The following is a 24,034-nucleotide window of genomic DNA, read 5'->3' on the forward strand; positions in this document are numbered from 1 at the left end:
TTTTGGTTTGTTTTTTCCCAAATGACAGGATGAAAATTAAGGAAAATCTTAAGGTAAGTATTAAATCATCATATTGTTTTAAAGATTACATTCTTGGTAACTGAGTTCTTAAATTGCCTTGGGGGAAAAATGACTTCATGATATGTCTAAATGTTTTGTTTTAAAGGGCTCTCTAAATACGTACAGATTCTGCGATAATGTGTGGACTTTCGTATTGAATGATGTTGAATTCAGAGAGGTGACAGAACTTATTAAAGTGGATAAAGTGAAAATTGTAGCCTGTGATGGTAAAAGTAAGTGTTTACCTAATTACTGTGAAAGCAAAACTACTTGAAATCTTGTTTTTTGTGAGTCTTTAGAACATCTTCATCTGGAATTAAGGGTGGAAATGGCTAAGAGATCTGGCTTCTGTCTCAGCTAGATTCTGAATTCCAGGTCTCAGCCAGTCCTCTTAATGACTTTAGGGATGAACATTTCATAGGACATGTAGACTAACCCACACAAATTCAATCTGTGTGAGTAAAAATAAGCAAATTAAGTTTTTTCAGTTGCACATTTGAAGTGTTTAATTTTGACAGTTTATCCTATGATTTCTGTGTTGCTGGATGCTTATACGTTTTATATTTAAAAGTAATCGTGTAAAAGAATTTGAAAAACCCTAAGACTCTTATCATTTATAATGATAAATATCCATTCCCCTCTCTGTTATATCTGTGCAGATATATTTTCCACAGCAGACCTAGGACCTTGTTCAAGTCCTTAAATGTTTCAAAAACTATATGTATCTGCTTTCTCTTCCATGATTATTTCCTTTTTGCTAATTATATTTTAAACATATACTTACTTTTACTTTATGATCTGAACCATTTGTGTTTCAAACAGCTGTTCCTGAAATTAAATGGAGAATACTGTTACTCGCTAAGAAGGGAATTTGGAAAAGCAAAAGAAAATGTAGAAATTTAATACCCTAAATTTATCAGGTTATTTTGTACATTTTGGGTTCCAAAAGAAATAAGCTAATTACTGAAAAATGTGGAGAAGACAGAAGAAAAGCGTAATATGTAACACCATCTGGAGAGAACGTCACTTAATATCTTACTGCATAACTCTCTAGTCTTATGTACCCCTTTTTACAGTAATTAATGTATGCATACATTTGCAGAAACATCATTTTTCATGGCTGCATAAATGCCTTTGGCCCTTTTTTTAAAGAATCAAGTCTTTTCCAGATACCAGCAAGTCTCTGAAAGTAGCAACACTACAATGACTTGCGCTTTTCAAAAGGTTATGTGGGAATAAAGATGGCTTTTTAATATTATCCAATCAAATACTGTTTCCTTGCTTAATGACAGAAAAAAATCTATGTTATTTTATAGTTCCTGGATTATGACATTTTTGTAGGTCAGATTATACTTTTTTTCATATTTTCCTTATAATTAAGGCTAATAGCATCAGCATAACCCTGAGACTTTTAAGTTTTTGTTAGACTGGGGAATTGGGGCATGAATTTATAACTCCTGCACCTCTATCAAAATAAGTTAATGATGTAGACCAGTACTATTCAGGAAAACTTTCGTACCTATGGAAATGTTCTCCATCTGTACTTTGCCAGTAGCCACATAGGGCTATTAAGCATTTGAAATGTGTTAGGGCAACTGAGAAATTTACTGTTTATCAGTTAACTAATTTAACTAACCACACATGGCTTCCCGGTGGCCACCCTGTTGGACAGCACAGATGTAGACTCGTAGATTGTCTGTTTCACTTGTTTGAAACATAGCTAAGAACCCTCACCAGTGGAACCACCAAAAAAAAAAAAAAAGAAAGAAACATAGCTAAGAATCAAAAAGTCAGTTAAAGAAGACCCCCTGGGGGGGGGGGCGGTGAAGACCCCTGAGCAAATTACTAATATCAAAGAATCCACGTAAACATGTGTGTTTTCCTCACAGAAGCTCCTGTCTGGTAGTCCTTAGAGTGTATTACTCTTGCTTAGATGCAACATTATCTGTTTTTTTCAGAATTCAGTGGATGAATAGTAAAATCAGCCTTACCTACTGCAGTAGCTTCTGAGGAGTGTATTAACTGATGGTCAGAGAACTGTTAAGTACTCCAGAAAAGTTTAGGTTGTGTTGCATGTGTTCTGTCAGCAGAAAAGAATACAATCTTAGAATTTTTTCTTTCCAAAATTAAAATATAAATGATTGAGAAAATGTCATTCCTTAATGACCAGATAAGTGGATAAGCCCTTTTTTTCCTAAAAGCTTTCTGAAATAGGAACAGTGACAGTGGCTGGAATTTTGGTTTCTCATCAGAAATTAAAATACAATTTTCTCCTCATTATATGTTACGGTTCTTTGTGGTTTAAAATTTGGGGACAGTAGAGGACCTAGAAAAAAACTCATCCTATGGCAACTATATGAACCAAATTGGTATAACTTATATAATGAACCAAGTAATATTAATTTGGTTTTTCTCTAGCATAAATAGGGAGAGCTAAGAATTATCTTCTTTACCTGTGCCTTAAAAAGCAAGTTAAAGTTCTCAAGACATTTCCTTAATCAGCTTCCCCCAACCTTGCCTTCTTTTTCTCCCACCCCTCAACAGCAGTGCCACTGTTATTTCCTGTTTTAAAGATATTCTCAATATTTAAAATTAAGTTGCTCTTTCAATTTATTCTTCTTCTCTTGTTTCCTAGATACTGGCTCCAATACTACAGAATGAATGGGAAAAAAAAATGGCTTTTTTATGCCATCTTCTGTTATTATTCATCGCTTTTTTGAGGAGAAGCATAGAAGAGACTTTTTTTATTTATTCTAGCATCGCAGAAATGACTACACTGTGCTATACTATCAGAATTCCAATAGAAAGAAGCTTGTAACTATAGCCTCTTACCTTTTCAGCATGAAGAAACAGACTTTTTTTTAATAACATTGTTGCCTTCCTAAAAACATTCTTTAATAAACTCATTTTAAAACTCAATGTGGGTAATAACTGGTAGAACTATTTAAGCTAGCAATATGAAGATATTAGATAAGTGTTTGAAAGCATTTGCTCTTTCCTTTTCTATAAAGGAAATGCATTCATTTCAGTAAAGTGAAGTTACTTTTCATCAGTAGTAACTTTAGCAGGGGTAAAACCAAATTCTGGATTGGAATTTCATTTTGCTCCATTTTTTGTTTAATGTTTATTTTATTTTTGATAGAGCACGAGCAGGAGAGGAGCAGAGAGGGAGGGAGACACAGAATCTGAAGCAGGCTCCAGGCTCTGAGCTGTCAGCACAGAGCCCGATGCGGGGCTCGATCCTACAAACTGCCAGATCATGACCTGAGCTAAAGTCAGATGCTTAACTGAGCGACCCAGGCACCCTGGAAAACTTCATCTTTAGCTTCCATAACCAAAACCAAACTAAAAAACCTAACTACATAAAATAAGTCTTTACAGGACATTAAATTATTTCTTAAACTGGCCATATTGGTCATACTTCATACATTTTAAAATCATCTACATCTTAACAATAGATTTTACAATACAAAGTCCTACAGAATACCTGCCATATCTTTTTTCTTTCAAGTACACAAAGTTCTCCTGTTTGTCAAGCTAGGCATGTATAATAAGAATATGACTTTTCCAAAATATCAGAGGGAGAAGGTCAGGCACTGGGTAGTTAAGTAACCGAAATTTAGTAGCTGACTATAGATGAATCAAGACCAACTATTTTTAATAACGATCTGACACTTCATCATTTAGGGAGGGTAGGCTCTTGCCAGCCTCATCCTGTGGTCAGCTGCATTTCCACCTTAGTTTAAAGGTGGAAATGAAGCTACCCTGGGATGAAAAATTACCTTATTCTCTAAAAGATAAAGCTGCTGAGAGATAATAGAGTTGGCAGTGATCTTCAGCAAAATAGCTTTTTATAAACCTATTAAAATGTTAAATAGGTCTTTGTATTACACATAGTTCTCTTTATTCATTTGTAGAAGCACATTATGTGACAGGTGTCATTAAGCAACCAGTGCTCAAGTCTGACCTCTTTAGCAGCACAGACTTTTGTTTGTAAAATAATAACTATAACATAACTAACTTTATTATGGGTGAGACCAAGTGCTCTGTTACATATATTCCACTGGATGATCTTCACAACAACCCCAGAAGACCTCTGTTCCTTTTTTACACATTAACAAATTGAAACTCAACCTCTCTAAATTACCAAAAGTTAACGGAATTAGGATTTTTCTTAATTGCAGTTAATCAAAACCAAACCTTTTTACTTTGGAGGTTACACATAATGGTTAGGGGACAAGTATGTTGATAGTAAACAGTGGTTGTAGAAATTTCGAGTTCTTTTTTGAGAGAGAGAGAGGGCACAAGTGAGCTAGAGACAGAATTCCCAGGAGGGGTGGGGCAGGGGGGAGTGGGGGAGAGAGAGAGAAGCAGGATCCCAGCTCACCCAATGCGGGACTCGAACTCACAAACCATGAGATCATGACCTGAGGCGAAGTCAGATGCCTAATGACTGAGCCCCCCAGGGGCCCAGAAATTTCTAGTTCTTAAGGAGTAAGTCATGATTAAAAAAATTTTTTTTTGTTAGTAATAGTCACTGAGATGTTACAGAAAGAAATATAGGGCTAGAGTTCTGTACTTGTTTGGGAATTCAAAATTCTGTAAATGATATCAATAGATATCCAAGAGATAAGAGAAGCAGCATATGCACCCTGGGTGAGGAGTTTGTTGTAAGATACTGTTGACTGGCCTGACCTACTAACTGGAGCAACAATAACTTGCACCCTCTGGGTGCTTCTGCCGGATGACCTCAGCATGTCAGTGTAAGCCTTGCTCTCACATGGACACTAACTTTTATTTTCACACCCCATTCTAGTAATCTATTCCAGCATTCCCTTCCGAACCTTCCCTACCAACCATCATAGTCTGCTCCAGTCAAGTTTCCTTACGTTGTTTCCTCCATTTTTCATGGCTTGCCTTTTAAAAATCAAAATCCTACCCATCCTTCAAAACTTAAACCCAGTTGTGTCTCTGAGTATATAGCCCATACTGATCTCCTCTTACAAAGGAGCCCTTTAAAGACATGAAAAGACATAAGACACAGGAAGAACGTGGTCCATTTCTGTACTCAATCCAGGTAACTGGTATGGAACGCCTGGGGTTCAGATTTCATTCCCCCCAGTTTAAGTCAGTTCTTGTACTTCAGTTATAGTCACCATACGCACCTCTGCTTTGCCCAGGCAGGAGATCAGTAGTCCTAGGTCACATGTCCTGTCAGTTCTGGTTACTTGCATACACATCACACAGTTGATTCTTTTATTGCAGTGTAGGTGTTCTAATGCTCCCATAGTGGTACTCAGACTTTACTGGAATTACTAAAGGGTCACAGCAAGAACTCAAGCCACTGTGTCCTTTCCCAGCTGGCCATGGGCTCCAGTGATAGTAAGCTTGTCTGTCAATCTGAAAGAAGAAAAAAATCCATTAGTTTTTCTACTACTAGGACAAAAAGCTGGGCTTTTGTAATAATGTAAAATCAGTCCACTATAGATGCACTACCAAATGCTATTTTAACACCCTAATAGGAAAGAGTACCCTCTCTGCATTTACTGCCAGATTGGTTGCTGTTTGGCTGGTTTGTTGTGATCTATCTACAGCTAATTTTGGAAAAGTGAGTATCTCTTGGTAGACATCAATCACAGTGTGAAAGTAGGTTGCCTTCAGTTTTGAGTGGATAATTAAATGCTACTAAGGGTAAAATTTTGAAAGTTGATGTACACGTATTTGAATATGTGTGTGTATATATATATATACACATACATATATAAGATGGGAATATATATATATATAAGATGGGAAGCCATTATTTGTAGCATAGTTACAAAATTTGGACTTAACAAAACAGCACATGGTAAGGGAAAGTGGAAGATACAGTTGACATGGTAGACTGCGAGCAGAATACCAGAGGTCTTGAAAGCTGAGCAAATTATTTATTTATTTAATTTATTATTTTATTTTTTTTAATTTACATCCAAATTAGCATACAGTGCAACAATGATTTCTGGAGTAGATTCCTTAGTGCCCCTTACCCATTTAGCCCATCCCCCCTCCCACAACCCCTCTGAGTAGCCCTCAGTTTGTTCTCCATATTTATGAGTCTCTTCTGTTTGCCCCCCTCCCTGTTTTTATATTAAAGTCCTCATATGAGTGAAGTCATATGATTTTTGTCTTTCTCTAATTTCACTTAGCATAATACCCTCCAATACCCTCCAGTTCCATATACCCTCCAGTAGATGGAAATGGCAAGATTTTGTTCTTTTTGATTGCCAAGTAATACTCCATTGCATATATATACCACATCTTCTTTATCCACTCATCCACCAATGGACGTTTGGGTTCTTTCCATATTTTAGCTATTGTTGCTAGTGCTGCTATAAACATGGGGGTGCATGTGTCCCTTCGAAACAGCACACCTGTATCCCTTGGATAAATACCTAGTAGTGCAATTGCTGGGTGGTAGGGTAGTTCTATTTTTAGTTTTTTGAGGAACCTCCACACTGTTTTCCAGAGTGGCTACACCAGCTTGCATTCCCATAGCAAGGAAATACAGCACCTTTAATGGGCTTTGGGTGGGGGGAGACATATGAAACAAAGCTGAAATAATGCAGGGAAGATAGACAAGTATCCTGGCAGGAGTTAAAATTTAGCCTGGAAGATTAATTGTGGGAATGACAGAGCCTCAGACCAGAGAAATTTCACTGAAAAAAAGTCAATGGAGCTGGGAGTTCAGGGTATTAAATACATGGACATCTCTTGACCTGCTGGCCAAGATGCCCACCCTTGGTCCCGTGATGAGGTTCACAGATCAGAGACTTCAAAGGTGATGGAAACTTCAAGATCAACCAATAAACCTATCCTCATCCAGTGCACCAGAAAGTCAAGATCCAGATAGGGGTCCACTTCTCCAAGACCAAAAAGCCTGAAGGGGGAGTATAAAGCCCCAAAGCTGTAAAACTAAATGAAAATACAAGCGGTCCTTCATAGCATTGCTTTAAGTCCTTACGACTACACATGTAAGAGCACAATACATGGAGCTGTCCAAGTGAGAACGCAGTAAATCATAATCCATGCCTGCTACTAAAATACTTTCGAATGAAACTCTATGATGCCTGCCACTGCAAAAACTAAAGAGGGAAGTGATCAGGGGCTGGGAGAAGAGGAGAGACCCTAACAAAATTAAGTTTAGTAATAGGTAAATGGGATTCATGATACTCACCTCACTATTTGAATGTATGTTAGAAAATTTCTTAAAAGAGTTCTTGGGTTTTTATCTTAATGCCTGTAATGTGTGGCATTTGTCCTAAAATATATTTAGGGCTTGTTTTTTTACTATGGTTTTCTCTGTCCACATTATCTTAACTATCATGGCATATGGGACCCACATAGCTGTCTCATAACTCAGTTTCAGTTGCTTAGTACAATGATTGCCATTTTTTTCTGGAGACTTTCAGGACCCTCCAGTAGATTTTAAAGACTTTGTCAATCCATTCTGAAAATGCCCTCTAATTTGGTGAAAACTCATCCAGTTTTGTTTTGTTTTTTTTAATGCTGTGGTAATACTAGAACCTTATTTTCCTAGTACATAGGTAGATAGACTTTCCACGGGGTTTAGGGCAAGGCATTTCACTTTATAATAGGTATAGGAATGTGTCAACATGCAGTAAAGAATTTAGTAGGATTAGCTCAAGAGCACTGTGAAGAAAGACTATGTGAACCCTTAAAGTTCTGTTCCAGGAGAAATTGGCTTCAAAATTGGTTCCTTTGCCCCTAGGCAGAGATTGGAGATTATTCTTTACACTTTTAGAATGCATGGGTAAGTACCAAACCTTTGTCTAAGTTAAGGGAGTGGACACACATGCTCTATGTTTTTCTCCCTATGATTTTTATACATTCTATTTTCCAAGATGAAGTGCCACCAAACACCCAAATAGCCAAAACAATCTTGAGAAAGAAGAGCTAGAGGCATTATGTTCCCTGACTTCAAATGATATTAACAAAGCTATAATAATCAAAACAGTATGGTATTGGCATAGGAAGAGACACATGGATCAATGGAACAGAGAGCCCAGAAATAAACCCACGCATATATGTCCCAACTAATTCATGACCAAAGAGCCAAGAATATACCCATGGGGAAAAGACAGTCTCTTTAATAACTCGTGTTGAGAAAACTGAACAGCTTCAGCAAAAGAATGAAACTCAACCACTATCTTCTACCATACACGAAAATGAGCTCAGGGGTGCCTGGCTGGCTCAGTTGGTACAGTGTGCAACTCTTGATCTCAGGGTTATGAATTCAGGTCCCACGTTGGGTGTAGGAAATACTTAAATCTTAAAAAAAAAAAAAAAAAAAGGCTCAAAATGGATTAAAGACTTGAATGTAAGACCTGAAACCATGAAACTCCTAGAAGAACACAGGTGGTAAGCTCCTTGGCATCAGTCTTCATGATTTTTTTTTGGATCTAACTTCAAAGGCAACAAAAGCAAAAACAAACAAGTAGCCCTGTACAAACCAAAAAAACCTGCACAGCAAAGGAAACCATCAATGAAATGAAAAGGCAACCTACTGAATGGGAGAAAATATTTGCAAATCATATATCTGATAAGATGTTAACACTCAAAATATATTACCAACTCCTACAACTCAATAGAAAGCAGTCTAATTAAAAAATAAGGATTTCAAATAGATATTTTTCCAAAGAAGACATACAAATGCTAGCAGGTACACGAAAAGGAGCTCACTATCACTAATATCAGGGAAATGCAAATCAAAACCACAATGAGATACCATACCTCAAACCTGTTAGAATGGCTGGTATCAGCAAGACAGGAATTAAGTGTTAGGACGTGGAGAACTCGTGTGCACCAGTGGTGATCATATAAATTGGTACAGCCACTATGGAAAACCATATGAAAATTCCTCAAAACATTAAAAATAGAACTACCATACGATCCAGCAATTCCACTTCTGGCTATTTCTCCAAGGGAAACAAAGTCACTATCTTGAAAAGATATCTGCATGCCTATGTTCTTGCAGCATTATTTATAATAACTGAGACATTGAAATGACCTGTGTCTGTCATTAGATGAAGACAATGCGATATATATAAATACATACACAATGGAATATTATTCAGGCATAAAAAAGAAGGAAATTCTGCCATTTGTGACAAGATAGATAGATACATCTTGAGAGTTATACTAAGTGAAAAAGCACATTCTGTATGATCTCACTTTTATGTGGCATCTTAAAAAAAAAAAAATTGATACAGAGAATAGATCAGTGTTTGCCAGGGGCAGGGAGTAGAGTTGGGTGGACACAATGGTTGAAGATGGTCAAAAGGTACAAACTTCCAGTTATAAGTAAGTCCTAGGGATGTAATGTCCCAGATGGTAACCATATATGTATTACATATTTGAAAGTTGCTAAGAGAAAAATCATAAAAGTTCTTATCACGAGAAAATACATGTGTAACTGTGTGGTGATGGAAAGTAGAGATCAGAGTTTAGGGACAGTGAGGTAATTGGAAGTAAGCAGAATTCCAGAAAGGAAGCAATACAGTGTCTTCACTGAGTACTTGGCTGCATATAGGTAGAATGACACTCTACAGGATCAAGCAAGAAGTGACTTAGGTTATGAGGTTAGTTGCAAACAGCAATTCCCAGAGCTCACAGAGGGTGAAGAGCCAGAGTGAAGAGTCCTCAGTAATCACCCAGGGTATTAAGTAGAAGGGGATCATGCCTTTTGTAGTGACCATAAAATATCCCTGGAGTAAGGGGCGCCTGGGTGGCTCAGCTGGTTAAGTGTCCAACTCAGTTTCAGCTCAGGTCATGATCTTGTGGTTTCATGAGTTCGAGCCCCGCATCAGGCTCTTAGCTGACAGTGCTGAGCCTGCTTGAGATTCTCTCTCTCCTCTCTGCCCCTCCCCCACTCACACTGTCTCTGTGTCTCTCAAAATAAATAAATAAAACTTAAAAAAATATATTAAAAAAAATATATCCCCTGGAGTGAAGGCCACTTTAGCTTAGACCCACCCTAGCAAAGATGCTTTAAATACAAGATTCAAAGGGATCAAACTGATCCACAAATAATTGCTAAAACAAAGCCTGACACTGCTAAGTAAACAAAATCCAGTTCCTCAATGATGTAACAGTCATAATGTCCTGCACCTATCTAATTAAAGAATTAGTAGACATGTTAAGAAGCAGAAAAATGTGACCCATAACTAAAAGAAAGAGTAGTCTATAGGAAAAGACCCAGACATGGCAGTGATGAAAGCCAGCAGACAAGGATGTTAAGACAGCTAATTTTGTACAAGTATTAAAAACATGAAAAAAATTTTAAATATTTTTAAATAACCAAAGTGGGATAGGAATAAAAAATAACTATATATGCAGTGAAATATTGGATAAATTAACAGATTAGACACTGCAAAAGAAAAGTTCAGTGAAATTGAAGACCTAGCAATAAAATCTATCCAGAATGCAGCATTTTCTTTTTGTCACATAGAAAAATGAACAAATAATGGCCAATTTTTTTCAGATTTGAGGAAAGCCCTAAACTGACAGAGTGAAGAAGTTTGATAAACTCCAAACAGGATAATGATGCACTCCATAATCTAACTGCCGAAAAACAGCAAAAGACATTCTTTAAATAGGGTAAAAAACACCTTATTACCACAGAAACAGATAACAAATTCCACCGACTTCTTAAAAACCATGTAGCTCAAAACAAAACCTTAAGTGTTGAGGACCACCTCACACCCATTATGATGGCTACTATCAAAACAAAACTAACAAAATACAAGTGTTGGTAAGGATGTAGAGAAATTGCAGCCCTTGTGTACAACTGACTATAAAATGGTACAGCTACTATGGAAAACATGGCAGTCCCTCAAAAATTTTCAACTAGAATTACTCTATGATCCAGCCTTCCTACTTCTGGGTATATACCAAAACTAAATGAAAGCAGAGACCGAAAGAAATATTTGTACACCAGTGTTCACAACAGCATTATTCGTAAGAGTCAAAAGGTTGAAGCAACACAAGTGTCTATTGATGAACGAATGGATAAACAAAATGTTACATACACATACAATGCACTATCATTCAGCCTTTAAAAAAGTCTCACACATGCTACAACATGGATGAAATTTGAGGATATTATGCTAAGTGAAAGATAAGCACCTATACCCTATGGTCCCACTTACATGAGGGACCTACAACAGTCAGACTTAGACAGAATGGTGGCTGCCAGGGGTTGGGGTTGGGAGGATTTAGTTGTTTAACGGGTACAGAGTTTTTTTTGCAAGACGAAAAAAGTTCTGGGAGATTGGTTGCAAAACAACATGAACCATAATGAATTGTACACTTTACAGTGGCTGAGATGGTCAACTTAATGTTAGGTATATTTTGCCAACGGGTTTTGGGTTTTTTTAGCCTTTAAAAAAATAATGCTTAGGAGAAAACCTGCTATGTGTCTTCTCCCTGCCTTCCCCAGAGCTGTCTGTTCTAGTTGAGCCCCACCACATCTGAGAAGCTTTTCCTCATCTTTCCATTTCCCATGTCTCCGAATTCCTGTACCACCCTACTTAGTACTGAATTATCTTCTTGTCTTGACAAGCTGTAGGACCCCTGAGGAAAAGAACTATGTCTTCAGCTTGTCTTGGGGGCCATGATAATACCTGTCGCAGAGGAAGTGTATCAGTCAGTGTCTAATCAGTGAAACAGAAACCACATTAAGTATTTCAAACAGGGTGTGTGGGTGGCTCAGTCAGTTGAGCATCCAACTCTTGATTTCAGCTCAGGTCATGATCTCATGGTTTGGGAATTCAAGCCCTGTGTGGGGCTCTTCGGTGATAGCATGGAGCCTGCTTCGGCTCTTATGTCTCGCTCCCTCTCTCTGCCCCTCCCCCACTTGTTCTCTGTATCTCTCTCAAATAAAAATAAACTTTAGAAAAAATTTAGGAGCACCTGAGTGGCTTAGTCGGTTAAGCGTCCCACTATGGCTCAGGTCATGATCTTACCGTTTGTGAATCTGAGCCCCATGTAGGGCTCTCTACTGTCACCATGGAGCCTCTGTCTTCCTCTCTCTCTGACCGTCCCCCATTCATGCACATTCCCTCTCTCAAAAACAAGTTCTTTTTTAATTTTTTTTTAGAAAGTGTTTTTTTTAATTTAAAAAAAAATTTTTTTTAACATTTATTTATTTTTGAGAGAGACAGAGCATGAACGGGGGGAGGGGGGCAGAGAGAGAGGGAGACACAGAATCGGAAGCAGGCTCCAGGCTCTGAGCCATCAGCCCAGAGCCCGACGCGGGGCTCGAACCCACGGACCGCGAGATCGTGACCTGAGCTGAAGCCGGATGCTCAACCGACTGAGCCACCCAGGCGCCCCTTAGAAAGTGTTTCAAACACAAGAAATGTAATATAGGGAGTTTGTTACAAAGGTCTTCAAAGGGCTGGAGGAGCAAAGGAGGAATAAGTGTATCTAAAGAATACTAAGGAAACAGCTACTATTCCTATGGCTGGAAGAAGCAAAAAGGAAAATCCTAAGACCCACAGTCACTATCGCTGAGGCTGCTACTGTGGAACCAAGCAGCCAAGAGCCTACTCTCATCAGCCACAGCTGCCACTGTGCTGGTGCACTCCAGCTTCTGCAGCTGGAGTACCGCAGCCAGTACCATTGCTTGTGACACCACTGGAAGATGGGTTCTTTCCCCCAGTATCCCAGTAGTGCCTCTCACAGGTCAGACTTAGAGAAATCCAGCTGCAGAGTCTAGGGAAATGTAGCCTGCCACAACAGTGAAGAGGAAAAAATATAGAAGAGTTAATATGGAGCTGGAGGAGGGGTACCCAGGTGGCTCAGTTGGTTAAGCTTCCAACTTTGGCTCAGGTCATGATCTCGTGGTTCGTGAGCCCGAACCCTGCATCAGGCTCTGTGCTGACAGCTCAGAGCCTGGAGCCTGCTTCAGATTCTGTATCTCCCTCTCTCTCTGCCCCTGCCCTGCTTGTGTTCTCTCTCTCTCTCTCTCTCAAAGCATAAATATATAGAGAGCTGAAGGAACAGACAATATCCAGCACCCTCCTTTAACTACTCTGCCTGTACACCCATCCTCTTGCCTCTTCTGAGGTTTATACACAACAAACTTTTCTTGTACAAAGTACACTTAATCTCTCCCCCCAAAGAAAGACAAAACATCCCACCAGTCACTATGAACATCTGGATGATGAGAATTTTAGTTGAGACAATCCCCCTGGAGGATATTTTATCATCTTGAGTCTCAATTATAAATCAGTCACCACCAAAACTTTTATATTTAACAGAAGAGAGAGGGAAGGTGATTAACAAGTGAAAATATGTAGGAAAGCAACAGCTGGCATTGTCCTCACTGTTATAAATCATATGGCTATCTCTCATCTTGTTTTCACAGCCCAGATCATTTTCTTGTTGCCCTCAGTCAGCATCTTAGCTGGCTGGGGTTTTTTACCTAGTGAGGAGACCCTACCCTTCATTCCTGAAGTATCTAAGTCCTTATTGATTCTTCCTTTGGTGAGTTACTGTAGCCTTCTATTAACTTTGAACAGCTGAACGTAGAAGCACTACAGAAGCACTCCAGAGAGTGCCCTCCATTGCTTAGCAACAGCCATATTTCCCTTGACAATTGAGACCAAGCACCCCAGTCAATACAGTAACCCCTTACTTTTCCCCTTGGTTCAGTGGCACAAGCACCCTAAATGCCCAAGTGCAAGTCACACTTTCCAGTTCATTGAGAGCACTGTTGGCTTCCTAATGGACACATTCCTCCCTTGGGACTCAACCAGCAGATCCCAAAGTTTCAAGTACAGAAGCCAAAATTCTGTGAGTGGGGTTATTAGATGTATTATTGAGAAGAGTCATCCTTCCTATTCCCCAAGCCCTGCTTGATTCCTGGATCCTTTGATTCAGTGGACAACTCACTAGCAAAGAGCATTCCTAATGCCCAAATTGTAGTTTATAAATACCATTCACACTTTTAAAACAACAACAACAAAACCCACCTCCTTGGAGAATGGCTAACTAAAGGTAAGGGATGAGAAATATAGAGAACTCGGAAAGGCTTGTTTCAGAAAATAAGACCGTTATCAGAAATTCCTGGAGTCAAGTCAAAAAGACACAGAGCTTTGGGGATTTTAAAGCCTAATTTTAAAGGGCTCTCACTAGCTTTAGCAGGCTGCATAATGGCCACCAATGACATCAGGTCCTAATCTTTGAAAGATGTGTTTCCTTATACTGCAAAAATTTTGCAAATGTGACTAAGGATTTTGAAATGGAGAGAACACGGGATAGTCAGGGTGTGTCCTAAATGCAGTCATACATCTCTTTTATGAGAGGGATGCATAAGAAGATTTGAGACACAGAAGAGAAAGCCATATGACCACAGAGGTTGAGGTTGGAGTAATGTGGCTACAAGCCAAGGATGGCTGGCAGGTACCAGAAGGTAGAAGAGGCAAGGACCACCTTCACCCCTACAGCCTTCACAGGGATCACAGCCTTGCCAACACCTGGATTTTAACCCAGTGAAATTGATTTTGGGTTTCTGGCCTCCAAGACTGTGAAACAATAAAATTTCTGTTATTTACAGCCACCAAATTTGTGACAATTTGGTACAGTAGCCACAGGAAAGTAATACACTAGCCAAAAATGGAGCATTTCAAGCATCAAAATAATTGAAGTGCATCACAGCATATAAAGTATGTTTTTAAACCACAGGTTCAAAATGATACCAACACCTTCCCTATGTATGTAAATTTGCTGCTAGCTAAACTGTTCAGTGTTCTAAAAGCTGATAATGGGAAATAAGTGTACCTCACTGGAATAATAGAGTTATGAAAAATTTGTGCTTTATAAAAATGTGAAGGATTTGTAGAATTAAGAGGTTTCCATTTTACAATTCATAATGAAATAGTATCAACGATCATCAATGACTGCTAAAACGATTAGGTCGAAAGGTTATGGGGAATTTATAATCATGCTGACAACGTCCAAACCCCACAGTTCAGTCCCATCATTTTAAAACACACACACACACACACACACACACACACACACACACACACACACAAAACGATGTTATGTACCTCCTGCTGGGATACAACAGGAAATACAAAATACCAACCATGACATATTCTTGGCAAAATTTCAAAACTGGATCAGGCTCCCCCAGATCCAAATACCAGCTTATAAGAAATATTGGGGAGAGAAATATGTTAAATGAAAGAACTGATAGGATCCTATAAGCAGAATCCACAATGTGAGGGAAAATGTAGAGGGAAAAGACCTACCTTGTTCAACAAATTGCCAAAAAGACCAAAAAGGAGGAAGGGGAAATTTATAATTAAAGATTTAAGAGAGTTCAAATGTTACCGTTTCTGTAAACCTTTAATAGACTCCTTGAAATAGAACAAATCCCTCACTTCAAAGCAATCTCAACACATCAAGAACTTGACGCTCCACTATGCCCCTTTTCCCTATTCCAGGATTCCCCCCTCCCCTTCCACCTTACTCAGATTCAGTTCCATGGTCATCATTATGATCACTCTCTCGCACATAACATAAGCTCCTTTGCCCCCTCTTATACTTGCTTGGGTAGATCACACACCCGAGTAAATCCTACTCTGTATGCCTGTCCTCTAGCAGCTGAATGTGGATGAATAGCTGATTTCTTTTTAGACTCACCCTCCTTAATGTCACTGGAACCTTAATGCTGCCTGGCAGTTTTTTCCCCTTGGTCTGGCTTCTTTTCCAGTTTCCAATTTGAAACAATTATACCTTTTCCTCTTTCCAAACACCTCCAAAATCGCCTCCATCCTCATCTGATAAAGTCATCTTGCTTGATATTTCACTGAATTAAATAAAGGTAATAAGAAAACTTCCAAGACATCTAAATGACTAATAAACATATGAAAAGCTATGACACATGCAAATTAAAACTGTACAACCTGGTACCACTACCACTCACCAGAACGGTTAAAATGACAGTAGAAATACAGGCATTCCTCAGACATTTTGTGGCTCGGGCTCCAGACCACTGCAATGAAACAGCTATCGCAAAAAAACAAGTCAAATTAATTTTTTGGTCGCCCAGTGCATATAAAAGTTAAAATTATGCTACACTGTGGTCTATGGTGTGTGCAATAGCATTATGCCTTAAAAAAAAAAAATACAGAGCTTAATTTGAAAATACTTTATCGTTAAGAATAAATGCTACCCATCATCTGGGCTTTCAGCAAGTTGTCATGTTTTGGCTGGTGGAGGGTCCTGCCTCGATGTTGATGGCTGCTGCGTGACCAGGGTGGTGGTTGCTAGGATGTCTGTGGCAGTTTCTTAAAATAAGACAACAATGAAGTTGGCCACATCATTCACTCTTCCTTTCACAATTTCTCTGTAGCCTGTGATGCTGTTGGATAGCATTTTACCCAGAAAACTTCTTCCAAAAGGAGTCAATCCTCTGGCTGCTGCTTTGTCAACTAAATTTATGTATTCAACACTTTGTTGTCATTTCAACAATCTTCACAGCACCTTCACCAGTCGATTCCATCTCGAGAAACCACTCATCACCATAACAAATACAATAATAATGAAAAAGTTTGAAGCACCTCAAGAATTACCAAAACATGACAAGGACACAGTGAACAAATCCTATTGGAAAAATGGCACCCAAAGATTCCCTCAACATAGGATTGCCACAAACCTTCCAGGTGTGAAAAAGAGCAGCACAATTCAGTGAAACTCAATAAAACAAGGTATGCCCAAAGTCACAAGGAAGCAGATGAAACTCTCACACCTTGCTAGTGGGAGCTGAGTTGTAAAACTCATCATGTTGTAAAACTACATCACATTCTTAAGTCAAACACATGTATGCTCATGGCCGCTCGAGTTTCTCCCCTAGATGTGTACCCAACATATGTGTGCTTTCTATAAAACAGGTTCCAGAAGGTTCACAGGAGCATAACTCAGAGAAATGCTGGAAACAACCCAAATATTCATCAACAAGAGAATGGATAAACTATGGTATAGTTATATAATGGAGTATTACAAAGCAACACAGATAAAACTCATAATAGCGAGTTGAAGGAGTCATAAGCAAAAGAGAATGTAGTACTTACAAGAAAGGTAAAAATCAGGCAAAATCACCTATGGTGTTAGGACCATAGTTTTCTTTACAGTAGCTTCGGTGGTAACTGGAAAGGGATAGAGGGGCATTCTGGATGGCTGGTAATGTTCTGTTTCCTGACCTGGATCCTAGTAACACATACTTTCCTGTGTGTGTATTATACCTCAGGTGCAATGTTAATGAAAGAAGAGAGAAACCGAACTCCACAAGCTCCCACTGCTTCATGGAACTGTCCACGTGCATCTGAGCCCCTTCACTGGCCTTCACTCCTGTTACTGTGGGTGTTCCATCAAAGATAGGCTTTGCCTCCTGTGCCCTACAGAATTACCCCCTCTCTTCCTAAGAATGCCACTCTGGCAGGTCTCCCATCTCATTCCCACACCTTTTCTCTCGACTAGATTTTTCCCATCAACCTACAGACATACTATCACTTTTCTACTGTCTAAGACAACCTTCTCAACCTTCGGTTGCTGTAGTTTTTTCCCCTTCTCTTGGGCTAGAGCAAAACTCAAATGATTATATGCACTGAATGCCGATTTGTTCTAATACCCTCTTTGAACCACTCCAGTCATGTTCTCACCTCCACTCTCCACAAACACAGATCTTCTCATCCAGGTCACCTCCACATTGTTCAGCCCGGTAGCCACTTCTTCACCGCCGTCTTCCGTGATTTTCCGCCGTTTTTAGGCTTAATCATCAACTCCCTCTTTCCCAGATCACTTTCTCCTTCAGGCTTCCAGAATACTGAGCACCCATGTTGCCCTCTACCACACTACTAGCTGCTCCTTTCCAACTTTCTTATATGGTTCCTCTTTACATCTCTGGCCTCTCATTTTGGAGATCCCCAGAGTTCATCCAGGGGCTTAGTGTCCATCCATGTTTTCTCCTCTGGGGCTCATATGCAGCATCATGCACACACTGCATAAGTGGAGGAACACCAACGAAATGTCTCCAGCCCAGACCTCTCTCCCGAACTCAGGCTCCTGACACATCTGTCTCCCAGCGTTTCTACCTAGATGTCTAACAGGCATCTCCAATTTTCTATGTGCAACATCACACTCCGGATCTGCCCCTAAAAACCCACTCTTTCACAGGTTTCCCGTCTTGGTTAACGGAAACTCTATCCTTCTGACTCCTCACCAGGACAAAACCCTCGGAGACATTCTTGACTCCACCATTTCTCTCCTAAACAAAATCAGTCTGTCAGCAGGTCCTCAAACAGAACCGCCAAAGCATTTCTAGAATCGGACCACTCTCACCATTTCTACTTCTGTAACCCTGGCCTAAGCCACTATTGCTAGTGCCACGATTATTGCCAGAACCTCCTAACTGGCCTTCCTGCTTCCCCTCCCTCCCAACCAGTCTGGTCTTGGTGCACCATTGAAACACTGGCCAGATCAAGTCAGTCCTCTGCTCAAAACCTTCCATGTCCTACCTATTTCACGCAAAGACAATTTCCGTGTTACGGGTTACAAGGGCATTCACAGCATACCCCTTCTCCCTTGTACTGTTACCTCTTCTTTGTCCCCACCTTTCCTCTGCTCCATTGACACTAGCCTCCTTGCTGCTCCTCAAACATGGAAGATGAGCTTCTGCTTCAAGGCCTTGCAACTCTTTCCTCTTGGCCTAGAATGCTCTTCCCCCATTTATCCTCATGGATCATCCCTTCATCTTCTTCAGATCTGGACTCAAATGTCACTTTTTCATTAAGGGCCTCCCTGACCACAGTATTTACCAGTGTTAAGCCCTCTCCCTCTCCACCCCACTCTCCTACAGTCTCTATCACTTCCTTTAATTTCTCTCTAGCACCATCTCCTTCCGATACACATATGTATTACTTATCTGTCTGCTGTCGGTTTCCTGCTAGTATGTAACAACAGGAGCGTGAGGATTTCTGTCTTGTTGACTGCTATATCCCCGGTGTCAAGAACAATGCCTAGTAAATAGTAAGAGTTTAGTTACTATTTGCGGAACGAACATAGGAGTTATGTCAGTCCCTGTCACACACTCAAGCTTCAAAGAGATGGGAACCACATCTTAACTGTCTTTGTAATAAATGACTGACTAAATGGAAGAAAGAAGAACGGATCTTCAGTTTAATGAAGGTACTTACTGAAGGCAATGCATTCAATTGTCCTTTTCATTTTTAATGCAAATACTTGCTCTCCCCTGAACAAATCAGGTCAGCTATTCCCAAACAATGTTACCAACTGCCTTTTCTTCCTTTCTTAAATTTTCCCTCAATCAAGAGCAAAGATTACAATAGGCAGAGCATGCAATAAAAATATAGTGATTAAACAATGCTTACCAAATCAAAAAGAGGAAATATTCAAACCTTGAGAGGTAATACAAACATTGTTGCACAACTCACTTATGATTTTTCTTGTCCCAAGAAAGGTTAAAGAAACAGATATGACTCAGAAGGAAGGAAAAAACCAACAGATATGTTGGTTTAATCATATGATTTCTAAAATACACTCAATAAATGAGGGCAAATTTTGACCCTTCTGATATGAAGACCGCATGTTATTAAATAAAAAGCACTTCCTATTCACCTAAATATATTTCTAGAGAAAATTTCAGGGCTTGGAAAAGTCCAACAACTTATTTCCCCCAAAATGACAAGTTCACACTTTTATCTTTTTAATTTATATTAAACTTTTTCAATTTATTTCACATGAAAACTTACAGAGGAAGTTGACTATGAGGCCAAAGACCTGAATTCTTTTCTCAGAACCCATGCACACATGGGAGATTTTCTGCCCACTTCCCACAGCAGCAGGTCCCCCCTTCAAGCCCCCTCAGAGGAGGAACAAGGACAGTCCCAAAGGGTAGCAGGTGGAGAGGTCCATGGTCACCACTGCTGGGAACAGACGTCACAGGGCTCATCTGCCGAGTACATAACTATTCATCAGTCACCTCTGTGGTGGGGCTGAGAGCAAGGCTGAGGAGGACTCAGTATCACAGTACAGGTAAGGAGGGGTGGCAATGCCCATCACCAGAGGAGTAGGCCCTTACAAGAAATAACAACTTACCAATAGAAAATTCACTGTGTTAGACACAATGATAACTATGTCAGAGTACATGGGTTGCAGGGAAGGTTGACTGTGAGAGAAAACTTGATTAAACGAATCATAACCAAGAAGAAACACAGTAGTGACATCACGCATTAATCGGATCATTCACATTACACCAGTTGGTGTCTAAATCCCTTTTCCAGAGCATATTGTACACAGAAGACCAGTTGCTCTGTGTATAAGACATGCCTATCTTTTTATATAATATCCTTTCCCATCACAGAAGATTATGACTAATAGCCAGTTGCGTTCCAATTGCCTGTCACCTCTCTCTGGAGCTTCAGAAAGGAATCTTTCATTGGGTAACATTTACTGCAGGTGTGGGAGAATACACAATTGTTTTCCTGTAAGGAAATGTATAAACCACAGAGCCACAAATAGTGACCCTTCCATTCACATACCTAAATAAGAGTTTTGACTAAAGAGGCCTAAACTTGGAATACCCAGACTTCCTGATTTAGCTAGACAGTCCTAGTTCATTCTGGTTTCCCAACACAATTTTTTTTTTTTTTAAGTAGGCTTCACTTGCAGCGTGGAGCCTAACACAGGGCTTGAACTCGCCACCCTGAGATCAAGACCTGAGCTGAGATCAAGAGTCAGATGCTTAACTGACTGAGCCAAGCAGGTGCCCCTCTCAACCCCTCCCCCACTAAAATGTGTTCCAGTTTGGCCAAGAAATTATATGAGGGCCTTACCTAAAACGCTGTCTTTGCTATGGAACATTAAGCTTTGGCTGTGAAGCTGGCAAAATTAGTGCTGTAATTGTCCCGTAAGTATATGAGTGACCACACTGGTCAGATCGCCCTTTTTCCCTTACAGAGAAGTCATGAATCTGGCAATGTAAACAAAATGAGGAGGGCTTTGAATAATCAAAGAATCCACTCTGTTCCTGTACATTCTTTTGAATCTGCTATTTACACACTCAGCCATGATCAACTTTGGAATAATGGAGATTCTGTTGCCAGCCACCAGGGATTTTAAATGTCACAAATAGTTATGAGAAAAAGTCTCACACTTGTATCTTTTTTTTTCTGGCTTATTAGACGAAAGTAGAGGTAGGGCTTTGAATAAAGAGCTGTTTATTTTTAAGTTAATAGTACAAAAGGCCCTCTTTTCATTAAAGTCCCACCCGCCCCCACTACCAAGCCTAGAATTTATTAGAACCAGCATAGAGTAGAAAAGCAGACAGCAAGCACTCAACTGAAATCCAGGGTCCCCTGCCACACTTCCCTTCCTTACTCTCCCAAATAACGGCTTCTTATTTTGACTCTGTGACAAAGTCAGTGGGAGAGCTCTTAGGAGTGGGGTGGGTGAATGCTCACCAGGAGTGTTCACCCAGGACAGCAAGTTGCAAGGCAGATCTACTTACCCACACTCCGATAGCAGCCCCCTAACTTGGGGATGCCACAGATTGCAGAGCCCTGGTCTCCCACCCCACATTGTCCCAGCCCATCTGAAGTATGTATCCACATGTTCTTGCCCCACAGGTAGCAATCCTCTTATAGTTTATCTCAGAGTTCAGTCCCATAGATGGCCTTATGACGTAAGTACTCTTCTAAACACTGAAGAACATTGTCATCCACCTTTGGGTCAAACTTGTTGGCCAAGAGGTGATGGTTTTGAAGAATCCAATGCAGGTCTCCAGTCCCGTAAATACAGATAGACCGCTGGTGGATTCCAGAGCAAGGTGCATAAGGTGCCCCCATACTGATGTTTCCCTCATGGCCCTGCCACTTGACCAGCCTGGCAATGGCTGCCATATCTGAGACGTGAAACTTGGAGTGGTAGGGAATAGAGCCAGGCATCCATGGTGCACGCTGAAGCGTGGCCCATAGATGCTCATCAGGGCTATAGGTGTCTTTTACCCATTCAATCAGTTGTCGGGACTTGGGGTTCTCTAAGACATGTCGGACAAAGTCTCGGGAAGCTACAATATAGGCATTCCCTGTGAACATAGGTATGTTATCAGGGGGAGGATCCTTCATCTTGTTGGTTACGTACAATGTGTCTTTTGTCTCATAGTGATATTTCCAGCGAGTCTTTTTGTACTCAGTAGGTATTTCTGACTCCATACTGTTCTTCCCATTCAACATCTTGAGGGCCAGGACCATCTCGGCATTGGTCTTTATAGGAAAGTCTGTCCCACATGTATTTAGTAAGTATTTCCATGGCACTGGGCTCTGGAGCAAGTCTTCCATACAATTCAGGTCAGCCTGCACCCTGGACCAGGAGGCATAAACCACCCGAACCAACTTACTGGCCATGAAGACATTTGGGAAGCATGAAATAATTGCCTTGACTGCCTCTTTGAAAGTTTCTGGGGATTTCTCATCCACGTGGATGCAGTATATGTTCTGAGGGGCATACACAGCTCGGAGCAATCTTTCAAAGTTTTCTATTTTCTCATGGACCACCATTGAGTAGGCAATAGGGAAGTCTGACTCTTCTTGGCTCAGAGGGAACCGTATGAACTTCCTTTCAGCCTTAAAGTGCTCACAGTCTCTGGTCATGTTAAAGTAGTCAGTGTCTGTGAAAGGCTTCCGCTTGTTCTTGATCTCCAGGTTGTCCAGCACAGCCTCAATCACTGCCTGCTGGTCCCCTTGGATGATCCGAGAACAGTTGATGGATCTCTTTGCTGGCAGTTTCAGGGACTTGTACAAGATGTCTCTACAGTGCCGGCTCTGAAAATCTCTGGACTTCAGATCCAGGGAATCAAAGTCACATTTCAATCTGAGACAAAGCCTCAGAGCAACAATGGCCAGCAGCATATAGCAGCCCAGGGCCCACAGGTAACGCTGCTGCCACTGTATCTTCTTCCACCAAATCATCCTCACGGAATGAGAAACCAGTAGAGTTTGGGCACAAGGACGGAGGAGGAGGATGGAATCCTTGGACAGAACAAAACGCCTTCAATTACACACTAACCCTGAATGTATTCACAGGAACATCAAAAGTGCAACTCCAAAGTGATGGCAAAAATACATTCCTTTACTAGACAAATAACCTCAGTAAAGACCGGCCTAGGAATCTCTTACACCTGGCCTGTTGGCGGGGGCCTAGAGCCTGACTGGACTAACTGGCCATGTGTGCTGGGATCAGCCTGGCTCCACCTCCCCTCCAAGAGAAAAAGAAAGGGAAGCAGAACTGAGCACCTGTTGACGTTGAGGTTTAATTAGTAAGAGGAAATCTGCACCCGCCCTTCATTCCTCAGTCTTCCCCCACCCTTGACCACCCTGTTCCTAAATGGGGCTCTTATCTGGGGCCTAGAATTTCTAATCAGTGTAGAGAGAATCCCTGAAATTCAGACTCTCAGTGTCTGTTCTAGAAATCCAAAGATTTCAGTCCTTTTAAAAGTACACTTCTTGGTCTTGTTTGGCAATTTACATATTAGGATACTTTTACTACATACAATTCATTGGTTAGATTTGGTATCTAGCCACCCCCTTTTTAAAAAATGTTCTTAAACAAGTACAAAAAAATTGGATATGATCCAACAAATGCATTGTAATCATTCATGTAGATAATTCAGTCTATCCAAATTTAAAATACATATACACACAGAGGCACACAAAGCTACGCATATACAATATTTAACGAGTGCTTTCTGTGGGCCACAAATATTTTTTTTTACATTGCCCCAGGTCATCTTCACAACATACCTGAGCTGTAGTAGTATTAGGCCTCTTTTTTAAATAGGAAGATAAAAGCTAAATAACTTGCCAAATGTCACATATGCTTTAAGAAG

At 40.2% G+C, this 24,034-nt stretch overlaps 2 protein-coding genes and 1 long non-coding RNA gene across 4 annotated transcripts in view; 1 reads left to right on the top strand and 2 right to left on the bottom strand.

The window, feature by feature from the left end:
- The window catches only part of GTF2A2 (general transcription factor IIA subunit 2), a 22,377-nt gene extending 19,398 nt beyond the window's left edge, over positions 1 to 2,979 (top strand). For both annotated transcript variants that reach the window (XM_015070906.3, XM_027067387.2), the window contains 2 exons: positions 167 to 293; positions 2,696 to 2,979. In XM_015070906.3, the coding sequence (XP_014926392.1) occupies positions 167 to 293; positions 2,696 to 2,721 (153 nt within the window). In that variant the 3' untranslated portion in view covers positions 2,722 to 2,979. The remainder of the gene's footprint in view (positions 1 to 166; positions 294 to 2,695) is intronic.
- LOC128315934 (uncharacterized) overlaps positions 1 to 16,493 on the bottom strand; it is an 18,044-nt gene extending 1,551 nt beyond the window's left edge. Inside the window, exons 1-4 of the long non-coding RNA XR_008299148.1 lie at positions 16,058 to 16,493; positions 5,226 to 5,452; positions 2,052 to 2,140; positions 845 to 888 (exon numbers count right to left, since the gene is read on the bottom strand). This is a non-coding gene — a long non-coding RNA (uncharacterized LOC128315934). The remainder of the gene's footprint in view (positions 1 to 844; positions 889 to 2,051; positions 2,141 to 5,225; positions 5,453 to 16,057) is intronic.
- Positions 16,494 to 20,251: 3,758 nt separating this feature from the next.
- On the bottom strand, positions 20,252 to 23,117 carry GCNT3 (glucosaminyl (N-acetyl) transferase 3, mucin type). The gene has a single exon (XM_027067385.2). It carries the CDS (start codon positions 23,115 to 23,117, stop codon positions 21,801 to 21,803), a length of 1,317 nt encoding a protein of 438 aa, XP_026923186.1. The 3' UTR covers positions 20,252 to 21,800.
- Between the last annotated feature and the right edge of the window lie 917 nt (positions 23,118 to 24,034).

The sequence above is a fragment of the Acinonyx jubatus genome, chromosome B3 (assembly GCF_027475565.1).
Source record: "Acinonyx jubatus isolate Ajub_Pintada_27869175 chromosome B3, VMU_Ajub_asm_v1.0, whole genome shotgun sequence".
NCBI lineage: Eukaryota > Metazoa > Chordata > Mammalia > Carnivora > Felidae > Acinonyx > Acinonyx jubatus.

Excerpts from the sequence above, each read along its gene's own strand:
- GCNT3 (XM_027067385.2), bottom strand. The coding sequence starts at position 23,117 with ATGATTTGGTGGAAGAAGATACAGTGGCAGCAGCGTTACCTGTGGGCC.